At 42.6% G+C, this 16490-nt stretch overlaps 1 protein-coding gene across 4 annotated transcripts; it reads left to right on the top strand.

The window, feature by feature from the left end:
* Positions 1–972: 972 nt before the first annotated feature.
* Positions 973–13302, top strand: NME9 (NME/NM23 family member 9). Of its 4 annotated transcripts, none has more exons than XM_081864684.1 (8): positions 976–1360; positions 1769–1805; positions 5247–5304; positions 6975–7078; positions 8110–8181; positions 9837–9953; positions 11609–11708; positions 12217–13302. In XM_081864684.1, exons 1-8 carry the CDS (start codon positions 1293–1295, stop codon positions 12219–12221), a joined length of 561 nt encoding a protein of 186 aa, XP_081720810.1. In that variant the 5' UTR covers positions 976–1292; the 3' UTR covers positions 12222–13302. The 4 variants fall into 4 exon arrangements, with proteins under 4 accessions (XP_081720811.1, XP_081720810.1, XP_081720812.1 ...); XM_081864686.1 differs by having other exon boundaries at positions 1333–1445; XM_081864685.1 differs by lacking the exon at positions 5247–5304 and having other exon boundaries at positions 973–1360; positions 1769–1809.
* The last annotated feature ends 3188 nt before the right edge of the window (positions 13303–16490 follow it).

A 16490-nucleotide genomic window follows, 5' to 3' on the forward strand; every position in this document is an offset into this window, starting at 1 on the left:
AGCAGAGGTGGAGTTGTAGTCCAACATCTGGAGAGCGCCACATTGGCTACCCTTGAACTAGTGGAACACAGAATAGGGGTGTGTGATTTCCTCTTGTCAACAATTTGATATGAAATCCATTGCTGAGTTTTCCTTCCTTCATTGGACTGCACCAGCTATTTCTTTAAAGTGGAAATGTGCATAGAATATTGAAAGTTTCTGAATTCTTATCCCCTACATGACCCATTTACAGTGCAAACACATATATGTCACCTCAGATGTAAGTCATATTGATTTCACTCCAGGTAAGTGATTAAAGTATAGGATTGCAGCCTTAAGTGCATTGATAGGAAAATATTGATATGTCAGAGGACCCCTCCCAATTCTCCCCTCCTTATTTTTCAAAGCTTCTGACATTTTAATTAGTTTCCAGAGTCAAACAAGCACAACAGTATTGAATAACGTTAGAATGTGCTGTTGTTTTAAACCAGTGTTTGTATTTATACATGCATATCTCTCTCTCTCTCTCTCTCTGTATATATATATATATATATATATATATATATATATATATACAGAAATAGCACCTCGGGTTAAGAAGTTTGCTTCAGGTTGAGAACAGAAATCGCACAACAGCAGTGCGGTGGCAGCGGGAAACCCCATTAGGTAAAATGGTGCTTCAGGTTAAGAACAGTTTCAGGTTAAGAACGGACCTCTGGAACGAATTAAGTTCTTAACCCGAGGTACCACTGTACAGTATATGCAATAATGCAATTGCTTTAACTGTTTTTATGTTGTTATATTCTAAACTGATTTGTGGTTGCCTTATGAGAAGTGATTAATAAATGAGATAAATGAATAAAGATGTGACTTGAAGAGACTTAAGGAAAGAACTTCTCTCGCATCACATCTGTCACATGTACACTTAGGTGTGTACACAAAAATATGCAATATATTTTTAAGTAATCAAAATATGACTTACGAGAAGTTGGAAATATTTATCAGGGAAAAGTTGGAAACGTTTATCAATGCTCCCTTATTAGCACTGCCGTCTTGGAAAGTAGGCATTTAATGTAAAAGCCGGTGTTTTATTTGCCAAGCCTCACTTCCCTAGGGGCGCAGCTCAACTGTCAGATCAATTCTTCCTCAGTTCATCCTCCCGTATAAGCTCCCTGACGGGCTTGGCAGTTTCTGCAAGGAGGAGGACTAACCCATCTGCCTGCGCAGGAAGGGCCAGGAGCAAAATCGGCCAGGGAGCTGGCGGCGGCTGTGCCACCGGACAGGGCTATCTCCCATTGGTTGGTCGTGTTGCTATGGAAACGTGGGACGCTGCTGCTGCTGCGGTGGTGCGTAGGAGCCATTGCCGAATTCCTCTAATCAGGTACCGTCTGCCTATCAAGCCCTTGCAGTTCTTGGGGCAATAGAGTCCCTTCGGAGTTTCAAGACCAGGAAACGAGAGTTTTCAAGTGAGACTCATCTCTGAGTAATCATAATGCATTAGAATGGCCTGCAAATGTGGCGGTCCTAATGATTAGAAATGACACCACAAGTTACTAGGGCAGTGCTGGGAAGTGACTAAGGCTGCAATGCTAAACACTTTTACTAGGGAGTAAATCCCACTGGACACAATGCAGACTTACTTCCAAGTAAACATGTGCTGCAAAAGCCATAGTTGGTGCTTCATAGCCCTAAATTATATTTAATTAGCCAAGTGCCTTGATGATGATTCTCCAGGCTGGGCAGTAGTGTGACATAGTGACCTGATGTTTTGGCGTTTTTGTTTTGGCAGCACAATGACCAGCAGGAAGAAAGAATTAGCTTTGCAGGTCAGTAAGTGAGCTTAATGTTTCAAATGTGGCATTTCATTCTGTTAAGAGTTCCGGCTTGTTTGGAAGAGAGGGTGGTTCGGGTGCAATGTTGCATTGTATTCTGCCAGTGAAACCTTCCTACAATGGCACAGATTTAAAATAGAAAGCAGAAGTTCTAAATGGATTTACCAGTCTCCCAGGGCAACAAGAAGCAGTAATGCAATTGCTTTCATCATTTGATGAATCAGAAAGGAAATGTAAGAGCCGATTTAAATGAATCCCTACAGTGCAGTTTTCCAGGGACTAGTCACTGACACAGGGTGTTATATTAATCAGAATGAGGTAAAATAAGAACCAAAGGCTGAAGGGTGAGCTGTATGATAATTGGAGCAGATTCGATTTTTAAATCTTCAAATACAAATTAAAATACAAATCAAATATTCTAAGAAAGACACTAAACCAGGTTTAGCCCTTCATTTGTAAGCACAGCTTCTCTGTTAACTTTAGATTCAGGTGGCCAGCAGTGTTGGTCTGACACAGTTGAAATAAATTAAAAAATTGTCCAGTAGCACCTTAGAGACCAACTAAGTTTGTTCTGGGTATAAGCTTTTGTGTGCATGCACACTTCTTCAGACACACTGTTAACTTTATCTTCATTAAGACCTAGGGTAAAAAGGATAAACTGTCCTTTCAGATTGGCTGTGTTGATTTGGATGTCTCCAACAAAAACTAGCATGGGTATCAAAACACAGTATTAGTCCAAATATACATGCATGTGTGTTTTCATTTTTATCCTAGGTTTTAATGAGGATCAGGTTGGCCAAGAGAATGTGTTTACCTACATTTGGAAGGGATGTGATACCAGTTCTAGGGTTTGTGAGATGCAATTAGGAGAGGCACCTGTTGGAATGGGCCTCCCTCCTCCTTGGTATTGCCCATTCGTTTGCCTGCTTCCTCTGGGCCCAATCCACAAAATATCCAGAAAGAGATCTCAAAGTAAGTGGAAGTTGCTGCACCATGACCTCTGTTGTCAACTGCTTGCATGCTCAGGGAGAGCAGGTGGACGGGTAGGCAGAAAGGAGACACAGCATGAGCAGGAAGCTCTGAGTGCCAGCAATGGGCACCCTTGCAAGAATGTAAGCATAAGTATGTGCCCAATAATGTCAACCTCTAATGTTGGCCCTGAGGGGCTGCCTGAGGAAATAATATCACAAGTGATGTGATCTGTCCAGCCTGCACAACAAATACTTTGTTGGAAATGCATGGATTAATATTCTATGTTTCATGAATCTTTTATCATAAAGTTGTTATGATGCATATTTATTTACAAGTAGTCCCATTGGCATCAGTGTCCTTCCTTCTCCTCTAGGCTGTGTGAGAAAGTATCTTAGATAATTTGCAAACTTCCATTTGAATACAAATTATACTGGTAGTATGCAGCTGGTTGCCAGAAAAGGAATGAGTTAGACACTACCCTATAACTGAAACATACTGGTGTAGTTTAGTCATCTGGTGTCTGGAGACAAGCATGTATGATCTCAGTGGCACTTTGGACATAAGAACATGAATATATGAATATTAATACATATCCTATCTTTCATTCATAAAGCATGGTTATAGAACCATATAAGAAAAGATGGGAATGTGTTTGCAATTCCTTTATTATAAATTGCTCCGTATGGAATATAATCTCTATAAATCCTGCCATCAAGTGGCCAGAAGAAGAAATTGATTATTATTTCAGTCCTGTTAACTACTTACATTAGAGTAGACATATTGATTTCACTGGAACGACTCCCATGTGGCTCTAAGTCAGCTACTTATAGGCTGACCTCAAAGTGCTTTGCCATAAACAAAGTGCAGCCATCTGTTGATTAAATGTTTTGAGGTCTGATATGCTGGGCTATACAACAGAAGCAAGAACATATTTACTCTGAAATGAGTTGCTTGAGAATTATTTCCTGGGATGCCTGCAATCACGCAATGAAATTCTATGCATGTTTCTTTTCAGAGAAAAGTTAAGTGGGTTTAAACAGTGCTTTTTCTGGGGGTATGCAGGGGTATGTATACCCCTAAACATTTTGTGAATCATTGTACTTTTGCCCATTTACTGTATTTATTTTCCCCAATTTGAACTATAAAATGGTGATTTTCTTGAGTCAAAATGAGAGTTTAAATAGATCTATAGCATTCATGTCTTACAAGCAAACTTCCATTTACCAAAATGCTAATATCCACGTTGGGCTGTGTGTTGGTAGCATAATGCTATCTTAAAATTAGATTCATAGAGTTGGGAAAAACTTCAGAAGTCATCTAACTGCCCTGAACTCCTGGCCTACCTGGTGGCAAGTCAGTATGTAAAGTCATCAGTCCACATGTCCAAAGTCCAAACCGAAGGCACCATCCTTCAGAGATCCAGAAGCATCCAAGCTGAGGGCCAACAACATGAGCAGACAAAGCCTCCTAGCTCTGCTGCCCCCTTTATACTTTGCATGCTGATTGCAGCATCTGGGCTTCAGTCATGTGACCATCAGCTGTTCCAAGCCTATTCTAGCTGAGGAAACAGACACATCCTCCCAGAGGTAGTGAGCCCCACATGGCCAGCTAGGGAACTGAGCTGTGGGTCCTTGCCTGCCTCAGCCTCCCAGAGTGCTCCACCCACTCCTCCCTATGCTTCAGAGCCTGCCATGCTCCTGGAGAAAGGGGCCCCTCTGGCTCTGGGTCCAGCTGTTCTGGTTCCTGTGCACTGACCCCCCCCATCCCCTCGCCATCCTCTGTCACCCTGTGAGTACTTCCTACACCAACCTCTCCCATAGCTGTCAATGTTTCCCTTTTTTAAAGGGAAATTCCCTTATTCCAAATAGGATTCCTTGCAAGAAAAGGGAAAAGTTGAAAGCTATGACCTCTCCTTTGCCATTCCCTGCTTGCCTTTGTGTCCCAGTCCTAGCCACACCCCTCATCAGGATCCTCTCCCTTCTCCCCATTGTCCTGCCAGTTCCTTACACTAATCAACCCACAGGTGAAACAGGAAATCCCATGTTACAGCATCCTTGATAAGTAGGCATCTAGCTTCTGCTTAGAAACCTATAATTGAGAGGTCACCACTTCCTAAAGTTTTACTGTGCTATTGGATGTTTTTCCTAATATTTAGCCAAAATCATTTGACTTGTAATTTGAATGTGTTTGAGTCCTCCTTTCTGCAGCAACAGAAAACAAATGCACAAACAAATTGCACCACCTTATGTGCCATGTTTGAGCATCGTGCTGTCTTTTATTTTCCTCTCTATATACATTTTGCCAAAAGAAAGTATTTTCATGAAACTGACTTGTGACTTTGACTTTCTGAGACAAAAATCTTAGTTGCCCCCTTGCTAATTTACCAAATCTCCTTTCAGGTAGCTCTTAAAAGCTTTATTGCTTTATTGAAAGCTTTCTCAGTTATATTTCATTTATACACAGATGGTTGTTAATAATCAGGAACTTTGGGAAGAAATGCTGGGTTCCAAAGGTTTGATTGGTAAGACCTTAGCTGTAAATATGGCATGGCTCTCTGTTGCTGTTCATAAATACTAGTACTAGTATACTGTGGCCTCTGATCACCAACCCTCTGCCATTCCCCCATTAATCCCCTAGAACTTCTCTTTCCACCTCTTGCAGCTACTAAGCTTGTTTTGCACCTTCCCAACCCCATTTTCTGAAGCTTCTTCTGTTCTATTCTACAGTCCCACTTTGCAGCCTTCTTTTCAGCTTACCACTCATGCGCACGCCTTCATTCTCTTGTGCAACCCCCTTGCACACAACGCTCCCATGGTAACCTCTTGTATCTTCTTCCTCCCATACATTGCAAGTACTAAGCATCTTTTTCACCTTCCACACAACTATGAAGCCACCATCCCCTCCTGTTCTTCAGGTTCTTTCTTGCTCCTGCTTTCATCTGCAACCCTATTCCCATTGCTCCTTCCTTTTCTTGCAGCCCCCATTTTCACCTTCAGCACTTTTTCTCTCCCTCCTCCTCTTTTCCCGCCAACAACCCACACTTCCAGGTTTCCTCCTCTCTTATTTTGCCGTCTCCCCTTTGTCCATATATCTCATTATTATCCCTTTTCTCCCGTTTGCACTGTCCCTTGCAAACAGACCATCCTCATTTTTATGCCTCCTCCTTCCTCCTAATCTGCAGCCCCCTTTCCATGCACAGCCCGTGATGCTTTGTGTTACCATATCTTTAAGATGAGCAGAATCTAAGAGCAAACCTGTCAGTTAGCTTGACTTCATTTGAGAAGTTCAATTGATGGATGGTTCTGTTTTAAATCACTACACAGAAAATGACATATAATACTAGGATTTAGATACATTATGTGAAAGTACTATGGAATATTTCAGGCCTCTGAACCTTCTCAAACACAAAGCAGCTGAATAAAGTAAGAGGGAAAAGTTTGCATACAGCAAGAAGAGAAGAACTATGAAAGGAAAAGTGATTTTAAACAACAGATGTTTGAGTAGAGCAAGCAGAGGGTGACAGTGGGAGGAAGATTGTGACTTTTAAAAATGGCAGAGGTTTGAGTAGAGCAAATGGGGGGCAACACCGAGAAAAAAGTGGTGGTTTAAAACAAGTTTTCAGTACAGCAAGAAGGGAGTTTGGTAAGGTTCTGTTGTGTTAGCTTTTTCATGTTAACTTCTGTGTAATATTCATCTTTGCGATTTCTCCCTTCTCACACTTAAAAAACCCCAAACACTTCCCTTCTGAATACTACTTTTTGTTTTCAGTGTCCTTTCCTTCTAGATCCCATGCCACAGCCTCTGTTGTTGTGCAACCCTCCTTCTTTCTTGCTCCCCTCCCCAACTCTGACTCCATGCAAATCCAGGATTGTAATAAGACATTACATGTAATAAGTCATTACAATAAGGGCTGCATGATGACAGTCTTACATTTATTTTTATATTGAGAGATAGATATAGATACTGACAGTGTTTATAGGGCAGGTTAGAAAAGGAATGAGTGTTCCTGTTGTTGATGTACCACCTTTCACCCAAACCTGTTTCTTCCAAATATTTTGGACTACAACTCCCATCACCCCCAGCTAGCATGGCTAGTGATCAGGGATACACAATTTTATTTGCATGTGCTGAACTAAACTTTGTAGGTTTTGAAATGCCATGATTTGCTAAGTTAGCTTAATCTCTTCATAGTGGTAGATGTTTATCAAGGCTGGTGTGGACCATGTAAAGCAGTAGTAAACCTCTTCAGGAAAATCAGGAATGAATTTGGTGATGACCTCCTTCATTTTGCTGTGGTAAGACATGGCTTCAAATTTATATAGTAGGTGTAGCTACCGTGGTGCATTCCAGACATTGCCAGACTCCCAACTCCCATCAGCCCCCATTAGCATAGCCAGTGCTCAGGGATGGTGGGAAAATCATATGGATGGATCCATCAAGAATAGTTGACAAAGATAAATGCCTATGAGGCAAGCAGATAAAACAGGCAATTCATCTTGCTTCAGTGGGCTAAATAAAGCTGCAGTTCTATACACTAAGGTAGGGAACAGTTTTTCAGTCCTGGGGCTGCATTTCCTTGTGCCTAATCTTCCAGGCATAGCAGGTCCAGCAGTCGGCAGAGCAAGACCACAATGGGTGGGAGCAAAGCTGGCAGTGGACGGAGATACTCCACACTCTCCCTCACAAAACACAGCCTCCCCTTCCTGTGAGCTCCTCTCCCCTGCTCTGGCTAATTAGGAAACATTGTGGTTAGAGATCTCTGAAGCCCATTGTCATAACACAAGTCTTCAGGCATTAATTATTGCTTGAAGAGGGACCATGGGTAGAGGAGGGATATGGGGATGCAACTTGAACCCTGCCACTCAAGCCCCGATCTTCCAAGGTTCTCATTTGGCTTGGGGGAGCCTTCCCAAACAGCTGTAGCTGTTTGCAGAGGCCAGAGAAATCACAGAGCTATGGGGGCAGAGCTAAATGTGCATCTGAATAGGTGTTTATCCAATCAGGTATAGGGAACCGAGGGCCCTCCAGATATTGTTGGACTCCAGCTCCTATCATTCCTGCCAGTGTGACAAATGGTCAGGGATAATGTGTGTTGCAGCAATAACTGGGAAGCACCAGGTTCTAGAGCAATCCTGCTCTAGATGTTTTTCTGGCCTACCCAAAGGGTACTTCTGTAATTGTGAACATTTGCCCTATTATTATTGTTTTTATTGTTGTTGTTATTTTACTTATTAAATTTGTATACTGCCCTTCTTACACAGATTTCAGGGCGGTTCACAACATAAATGCTTGTAGTAAGTTTTCTGCTTGTTTACTTTTTATTTAGGCTGAAGTAGATTCAGTTGATGCCCTAGAGAAATATCGTGGAAAATGTGAACCTACGTTTCTGTTTTATGCTGTAAGTTGGTACATTTGAAACCTGAGATGTCTTTTAAACCTGTTTGACATTAAACTTGCTCCACTATGCTCTGGTGTGTATTATGTATTAAACATGTGTTTTTGCTTGTATCAATGAATTTGAACTTGCTGGCAGCTGGAGATATATGTTGTTGCTGGGAATCATATTTTTATATTTCAGATATTACCCTAGTTTGTATTTCCCCTCATTCTCTATGCATACGGTAACCTAAAATACTTTCCACAGTAGTTGTAATGTATATGCTTCTGACCATAAGATTAAATAAGACAGAGATTAGGATGCTATAAATATTAAGAATGTAATTAGTAGTGTCTGAATAAATTAGGCATCTTAGGGTAAAGGGGGGGAAAGCCTTCAAGAGAGATTAGCACACTTAGCAATTATCCACTCCTCCATGTGTTGGTGCAAATAGCAACCAGGTTTTCTGCAGTTTGCCATTCCTTCAGATTCATTGCTGAAGAGTGGGGCAAAGCAAAACTGCTCTGATCCTTGCCTACAATGCAGAAGTATGGACAGGCCCGAGACAGGTTGGCTTTGTAGTACGACTCTGCTAGGTGGCTGCTATGCACAGGAAATTCTACATTGCTCAGAGTATGGAGCTCCTGGGAAGTTGAGGGAACACATAGGACCTGCAAAACAATTTGTGGTGTGGCGTGTTCCCTGTTCAAGATTACAACCACTCCATTCCTCTTCCTCATCCCAGTGTTCTTATCACTCCTTAGTCAGACAGCATACCATGGCCAATTATCACAAAATAGTTCTTGTGAGTCTCCTTCCTGTGTGCGAGTGTTGTTCCTTTGGTTATATAAGCAATGCCACTCACAACCTAAGCACTGGAAATGTAAGGGGATGATATGCTTGCTTCCTGTAAAACAAGTAGTACCGCAAATTAATAGGATGAATCAGCTAAAACATTTGCCCCAAGTAGTGTGGAAGTCAAATAACTTGACTTTAATAGATTGGGGGCAATAAATTATCTCTGGGTAAATTATTTTATGGTGCAATAAAATACATGTCTACTCAGAAGTAAGTCCCACTGATTTCAATGAGGCTTACTTCTAGGTAAGTGGGTTTAGGATTGCAGCCAAAATCAATGGGTTTGCCAATCAGTTAAGGAATTAAATTTGCATACATTTGCATGTTCCCAAAAGCATTGTTTCTGAAGGAAGAAGCATCTTCTCTTTGTTTTTTTGACATTGCAGAGATAAGGGGAATACCTGTTTTAAGATAGCGCTTGACTTCTTCAGTTTTTACAAGTGTTTATATTAAAAATAATTATTTTTTCTAATCTGCCTCATTACTTGGGACCACTTTCTAGCCAGTTAAAACAAGGTTCTGTTTATTGATCAAACCAATGAAATGGTTCAGCCTTGCAACCCTACCTGTGAGGCATCTCATGCGTCAATCCTCTCCTACCTCTTGTTCTATGATTCTGGGTTTTCAACTAACAACAGGAGAGGTTGGAAATCAGTCCATGCTTAAAATCTAAAATATTTTTTGCTGTCTTTGTAGCAGCATAGCATTTGTTGGCAGGATAAGAAGACCCAGTCTCCGCCATTGCTAATATTAATGCTTGTGTTGACGCAAATTACGTTTGTAAACTATATTGGCAATTATTTTCTATTTTCTGTCAGGGGGGAGAGTTGGTTGCAGTTGTAAGAGGAGCCAATGCACCATTGCTACAGAAAACAATTCAGGAGCAGCTAGAGGCAGAAAAGAAGGTCTTGGATCATGGAGCAGATAGAGTGGCGGTAATCTAACCTCTTCGATTTCATTTAAATTTCTTTTAAGTTGTGTCTTTGATTAGAGTTGTGGGCAGGGGGGTTGTGGGCCATCTAGTTTAAAGCCCTGCTTAATGCAAGAAATCCAGAGCAAAGCCTCCTCTGCAAGTGGCCGTCTACCCTCTGCTTGAACACCTCTAACAAGGGAGAGACCACCACTCCTCAAGGTTGACTATTGTTGAACTGTTTGTACTGTTAAGAGGATTCTCCGAATGTTTGCTGCCTCTTAGCTGGCCCATCAACTGTTGTTATCAGCTGATGTTCCTAGGTCCTTGTTTCCAAATTCTGTGTAGAATTCAACAGATAGTGAACCATGACATAACTCTGCTTCCATTCTTATCTCAGTTTTAATGTTGCCTAGTGTGTGTCTACTTGAAGGGAAAGAAAATTAATAAAAAAGTGAGAGTAGTCATGTCCTTCAAATAGATACCCAGTTTCCACTTGCTGGAGAATGGAGATTCCGAAAGGCCTGGATTCTGACCCTATGGCCTGGAGCCTGGCACTCAATTGTCTTTTGTCAAGTGTTTTGCCTTTTGGTATTGAGCAGGGGAAGGGGGAAGGTTTTGATTCCCTGGCATAGCTGTCAACTTTCAGATTTGAAAATAAGGGATCAGCAGCCTCACCTGTCCTGGGGAGCCTTGAAAATAAGGGATCAGCAGCCTCACCTGTCCTGGGGAGCCTTGAAAATAAGGGATCAGCAGCCTCACCTGTCCCGGAGAGCCTTGAAAATAAGGGATCAGCAGCCTCACCTGTCCCGGGGACAGTCTACGGGATATCTAACAATCCGGGATAGCAGCGGGAAGCAGCGGGGAACGGCACTGAAATAAGGGAATTTCCCGCAAAAAAAGGAAAGGTTGACAGCTATGCTCCCTGGTGGGGTCCAGCACTGGGGCTGTAGTTCCTGAGAGTCCTGGCTCAAGGATATTGAGTTCAGAGTTCCATTTCTTATGATCTTGACATCTGATGGGAAAGTGTTCTACAGGGACCCCTCCCCCTCTAAGTACAGTGGTACCTTGGGTCCGTTCTTAACCTGAAACTGTTCTTAACCTGAAGCACCACTTTAGCTAATGGGGCCTCCTGCCGCCGCCGCACGATTTCTGTTCTCATCCTGAAGCAAAGTTCTTAAACCGGGGTACTATTTCTGGGTTAGCAGAGTCTGTAACCTGAAGCATCTGTAACCCAAGGTACCACTGTATGTGTCCAAGTCACTGCTAATCATCTGGGATAGTTCTGTATGCATAAACGTTATGGGTTTCAGAGGCTGCAGGAATCTCTGGCACCTGTGGAGAAGGTTATGCATCTCTTCCTCTGAGCATCCTCTATTAACAGTGAGAGCATGTGCAGCTTCTTCCCTCAGCTTCTTAGTATTCATGAATTCAACAACACATTCATTATCCATCAGATTGTAACCATTTGTTAATAAAAACCAGCTCCAGAGATAAAAACCGTAAAAAAATACTAATAGATCACATTTTGGAAAAATGGACAAAACACACCACCAACGAAACAAAAAAAACCCCTATTACTAAAAATAAGCATTGTCTATTACATAACACTAGTCTTCATTAAAATGTAGTTTTTCTAAAATAGTCTGCAACCCACACCCTCGTATGCTTTGATACTAGATCCAGGATGAAGCGATTCCTAAAGAAGTGAGTACTGCCATTGAGGGAGAGGAAGCAGAAGATGGGGAAGAAGAGGAAGAGGAGGAGGAAGCAGCAGCAGGTATTTGGCTGTAGTCAGTGGCATATAGGTAATACCATTTATATAGTTTAAAAATTATCCTTGCACAAGAAGGTAAGCAATCTCAGACTGGATTTTTGCCGCTGCTCTACTTTAGATTTTGGCACTGATTTTACTCATCCCAGAAGGAGCATCTTCTGGGTTTATGTAGATAAGTGAGGCTTGTGTTGTGGTAGAGCTGTGAATGCTGAGTTGCAGCAAAGTGAAAGGGACTAGGCTCCATTGCTTAGGAAATGTCACTTTCTCTCCTCCCAGTATGCTTGAGAAAACCATTCTTATGATATATTTTGGGCTATCATAGTACTAGGCTTTGATGGTTTAAAAAAAAACCCCAGAAAAATTGAAAGAGTATTTAATTTTACGGTTTTATACTGATCCAAAAGGCCGAAGCAATTTCACAGTGTAAATATCAGGCAGATATCCCTCCTTTGATGTTCTTCCAGGGTCTGCTTTCTTCTTATGCTAATTTCCTCTCATGCTTTCTTCCTAGATTAATTCACCAATTGATGCTTTCTGGAACTGGCTTTCTCACTATCATTTGGAGCTGATGAGTAATGTTACAGACAAGTTTTCTCTAATATAAGTGTAAAAAATTAAATGGCTACATATTGCCATAAGCAGCAGCAATGTGTTTTAGGTTGGAGTAGTCTATGAAAAGAATTACAGATGTTTAGGAAAGCCTTGTTACAAATCTGACTATCAGGTTAATACTATTCAAGGCAGCATATATGAGGATATGGACAGTAGGAGAGCTTTGCTGGGCTTATCTCATTCAATATCAGATCAAAGGCTTATTTAACCCTGCATTCTGTTCCCCATATGTGTCTATGGAAAGTTCAAAAGCTGGGTAAGAGCACAATAGCTTTCTGCTGCAGTTGTTCCCCTAAAATGGGCACTCTGAGCTATGATGTCTCTGATCCTAGAGGCAATATACAAACATCATAATCTGTAGCCACTGATAGATTTATCTTCCATCATGATGATGATGTGTGTCACACAGGTTTGTCATGTACCTAGTATGCTGTCCTCAGGTGCACTGGGGAAGACTATCCTGTTGTCATGTACAACTGTCAGTCTAGTCAGCTTTTGTACATGGGCACATCGTCTTGTCCTGTGCCAGAGGCAGCAAAATGTATCGGGTCAGCCCTGTCTGTGACACCCTGGATTAAAGGCTTTCCAAACAGAACAGAGCTGATATAACAGTTTTGCAAACCCTTTGGATATATGTGAATGAGCAAAACTGTAAACTTGCCGAAGAAACTGTAAACTTTCACAACAGAAATGTTATGATTGATCTTGCACAGTGTTGGTTTTGTCACTGGAATCAATTTTCTAAGCTTAGCAGGGACTGAAAGATTTATCAACATGTGAATTTACAGTGGCTGTGTTGAATTCTGATATGGTGGCTCATGCAGTACTTGCCGGATTGGAAGTGTGACTTTTTGTGAGACAGGCAAACCACCTAACGCACGTTTGCTTCTTGTGGTTATTATTATCATAATACTTATGCATTTTCTGGCCTTGCTTTTCTCTTTGAGAATACTTGCACCTGATTACTGCTTTAATAAAGAAATTCAAGTAATTACAGATTTGTTTTTCTTTTCCACATCCAGATGCTTCATGGCAAAGAAACCATGAGGATTCCTTTGTGCAAAGGAGGTCCACCACTAGGCAGGGAGTGGGTGACGCTGTGGTCTAAACCACTGAGCCTCCTGGGCTTGCCAATTGGAAGAATCTGCACAGAGGGGTGAGCTCTTGTTGCTCTGTCCCAGCTTCTGCCAACCTAGCATACCAGCATTCGAAAGCATACCAGTGCGAGTAGAAAAATAGGTATCGCTGTAACTGGAAGGTAAATGGTGTTTCCGTGCACTCGGGCACTTGTCACGGTGTCCTGTTGCCCCAGAAGTGGTTTAGTCATGCTGACCACATGACTCGGAAAGCTGTCTGCGGTCTGCGGACAAACGCCGGCTCCCTCAACCTGAAGTGAGATGAGCACCACACTCCATAGTCACCTTTGACTGGATTTAACCATCTAGGGGTTCTTTACTTTTACTCTTACCATAGAGGTCTCCAAATGGGAAAGAACAGCAGTCTAACCAGGATGAGCCATCATAACTGACATTGCATAATCCTACTACCAAATAAACTCAATGAGTTCAATGGGATTTAATTCCAGTTAATTGACCCCTAGTTAGTGCGGGTGGCGCTGTGGTCTAAACCACTGAGCCTAGGGCTTGCTGATCAGAAGGTTGGCAGTTCGAATGCCCGCAATGGGGTGAGCTCCCATTGCTCAGTCCCAGCTCCTGCCAACCTAGCAGTTCAAAAGCACATCAAAGTGCAAGTAGATAAATAGGTACCGCTCCGGCGGGAAGGTAAAATCTGTTTCCATGTGCTGCTCTGATTTCGCCAGAAGTGGCTTAAGTCATGCTGGCCACATGACCTGGAAAAACTGTCTGTGGACAAACGTCGGCTCCCTTGACCAGTAAAGCGAGATGAGTGCTGCAACCCCAGAGCTGTTCACAATTGGACTTAACTGTCAGGGGTCCTTTACCTTTTTTTTAGTACCTTTCCCTTAGCTGATACCATGCACACTCCTTAGAATGTAACATACTAAGGTGTATCTCAGTATTTTAATTGGTGTCTTGTACATGCCTACCATAAAAGGTGTAGAGAAGAAAATGCCACTCCCGAGAGCACAGAATGGAGCGACATCACCAGCCACATGGTTAGTATCCATAACAATGTGAGCATTCAGCTGCTGTATCTTTCCTGTCCCGGGACCAGCTGCCTGGGATGCCTGAATATCAGCTAGCTGCATGGGAGGCTACTTGAGAAGAAGGGGAAGTGGGGTGGAAGCACATTCCTGGATCAGGGCCTGACTTAGAGGCAGGAAGGAATGGAGCTTTAGCTCTTGTATAAACTCCCAGCTTGAGTTGCCTCATTGCTGAAGCATCAGTGCTGTTTCAAACTGTAACCCCCCCCCCCATCAGCATACAAATCAGTATGGCTAATTTGACCCAGCAACATCCCCCCCACCGCCCTGCAACCAACCAACCATGCCCTGGGCCCTCTGGTCTCTTACTTGGTCAGCAAAAATAAGCTCCGGTCATATGCTATGCAAAAGAATGGAAGTTTGTAGACTTGATCAGGGTGGAGGACTGTGACAAAATTAGAATTCCTTCCTGTTTTCTGCCCCCTTTTTTTCGGCGGGCATTAGCCACCATGGATAGGCTGCCTGATAACTGAGTTAAATCAATGGTTCATCCAGCTTGGTATTGTTTACATTGACTAGTGATAGTGGCTCTTCTAGGTTTCAGATGGGTCTGTTTTTCAGTCCTACCTGGAGATGGCCAGGAATGAACCTAGGACATTCTACGTGCAAAGCAAATGCTCTACCACTGATCTTCAGCACTTCTGCAACTGTTACCTATTGGGAACTATTAGCCCCCTGTCATCCCATCATAAACTCAGCAGTGGCCAGAAGATTGGAGTAGATCAGTCTACATCCCAATCCCAAAGAAGGGCAGTGCCAAAGAATGCTCCAACTACTGCACAATTGCACTCATTTCACACGCTAGCAAGGTTTTGCTTAAAATTCTGCAAGGAAGGCTCAAGCAGTATGTGGACCGAGAACTCCCAAAAGTGCAAGCTGGATTTCGAAGGGGCAGAGGAACCAGAGACCAAATTGCAAACATGCACTGGATTATGGAGAAAGCTAGAGAGTTCCAGAAAGACATCTACTTCTGCTTCATTGACTATGCAAAAGCCTTTGACTGTGTCGACCACAGCAAATTATGGCAAGTTCTTAAAGAAATGGGAGTGCCTGATCACCTCATCTGTCTCCTGAGAAATCTCTATGTGGGACAAGAAGCTACAGTTAGAACTGGATATGGAACAACTGATTGGTTCAAAATTGGGAAAGGAGTACGGCAAGGCTGTATATTGTCTCCCTGCTTATTTAACTTATATGCAGAATTCATCATGCGAAAGGCTGGGCTGGATGAATCCCAAGCCGGAATTAAGATCGCCGGAAGAAATATCAACAACCTCAGATATGCAGATGACACAACCTTGATGGCAGAAAGTGAGGAGGAATTAAAGAACCTTTTAATGAGGGTGAAAGAGGAGAGCGCAAAATATGGTCTGAAGCTCAACATCAAAAAAACGAAGATCATGGCCACTGGGCCCATCACCTCCTGGCAAATAGAAGGGGAAGAAATGGAGGCAGTGAGAGATTTTACTTTCTTGGGCTCCATGATCACTGCAGATGGTGACAGCAGTCACGAAATTAAAAGACGCCTGCTCCTTGGGAGAAAGGCGATGGCAAACCTAGACAGCATCTTAAAAAGCAGACACATCACCTTGCCAACAAAGGTCCGTATAGTTAAAGCCATGGTTTTCCCAGTAGTGATGTATGGAAGTGAGAGCCGGACCCTAAAGAAGGCTGATCGCCGAAGAATTGATGCTTTTGAATTATGGTGCTGGAGGAGACTCTTGAGAGTCCCATGGACTGCAAGAAGATCAAACGCATCCATTCTTAAGGAAATTAGCCCTGAGTGCTCACTGGAAGGACAGATCGTGAAGCTGAGGCTCCAATACTTTAGCCACCTCATGAGAAGAGAAGACTCCCTGGAAAAGACCCTGATGTTGGGAAAGATGGAGGGCACAAGGAGAAGGGGACGACAGAGGACGAGATGGTTGGACAGTGTTCTCGAAGCTACAAACATGAGTCTGACCAAACTGCGGGAGGCAGTGGAAGACAGG

Source organism: Podarcis erhardii (assembly GCF_964252035.2).
Source record: "Podarcis erhardii genome assembly, chromosome: 5".
In the NCBI taxonomy this organism is placed as follows: domain Eukaryota; kingdom Metazoa; phylum Chordata; class Lepidosauria; order Squamata; family Lacertidae; genus Podarcis; species Podarcis erhardii.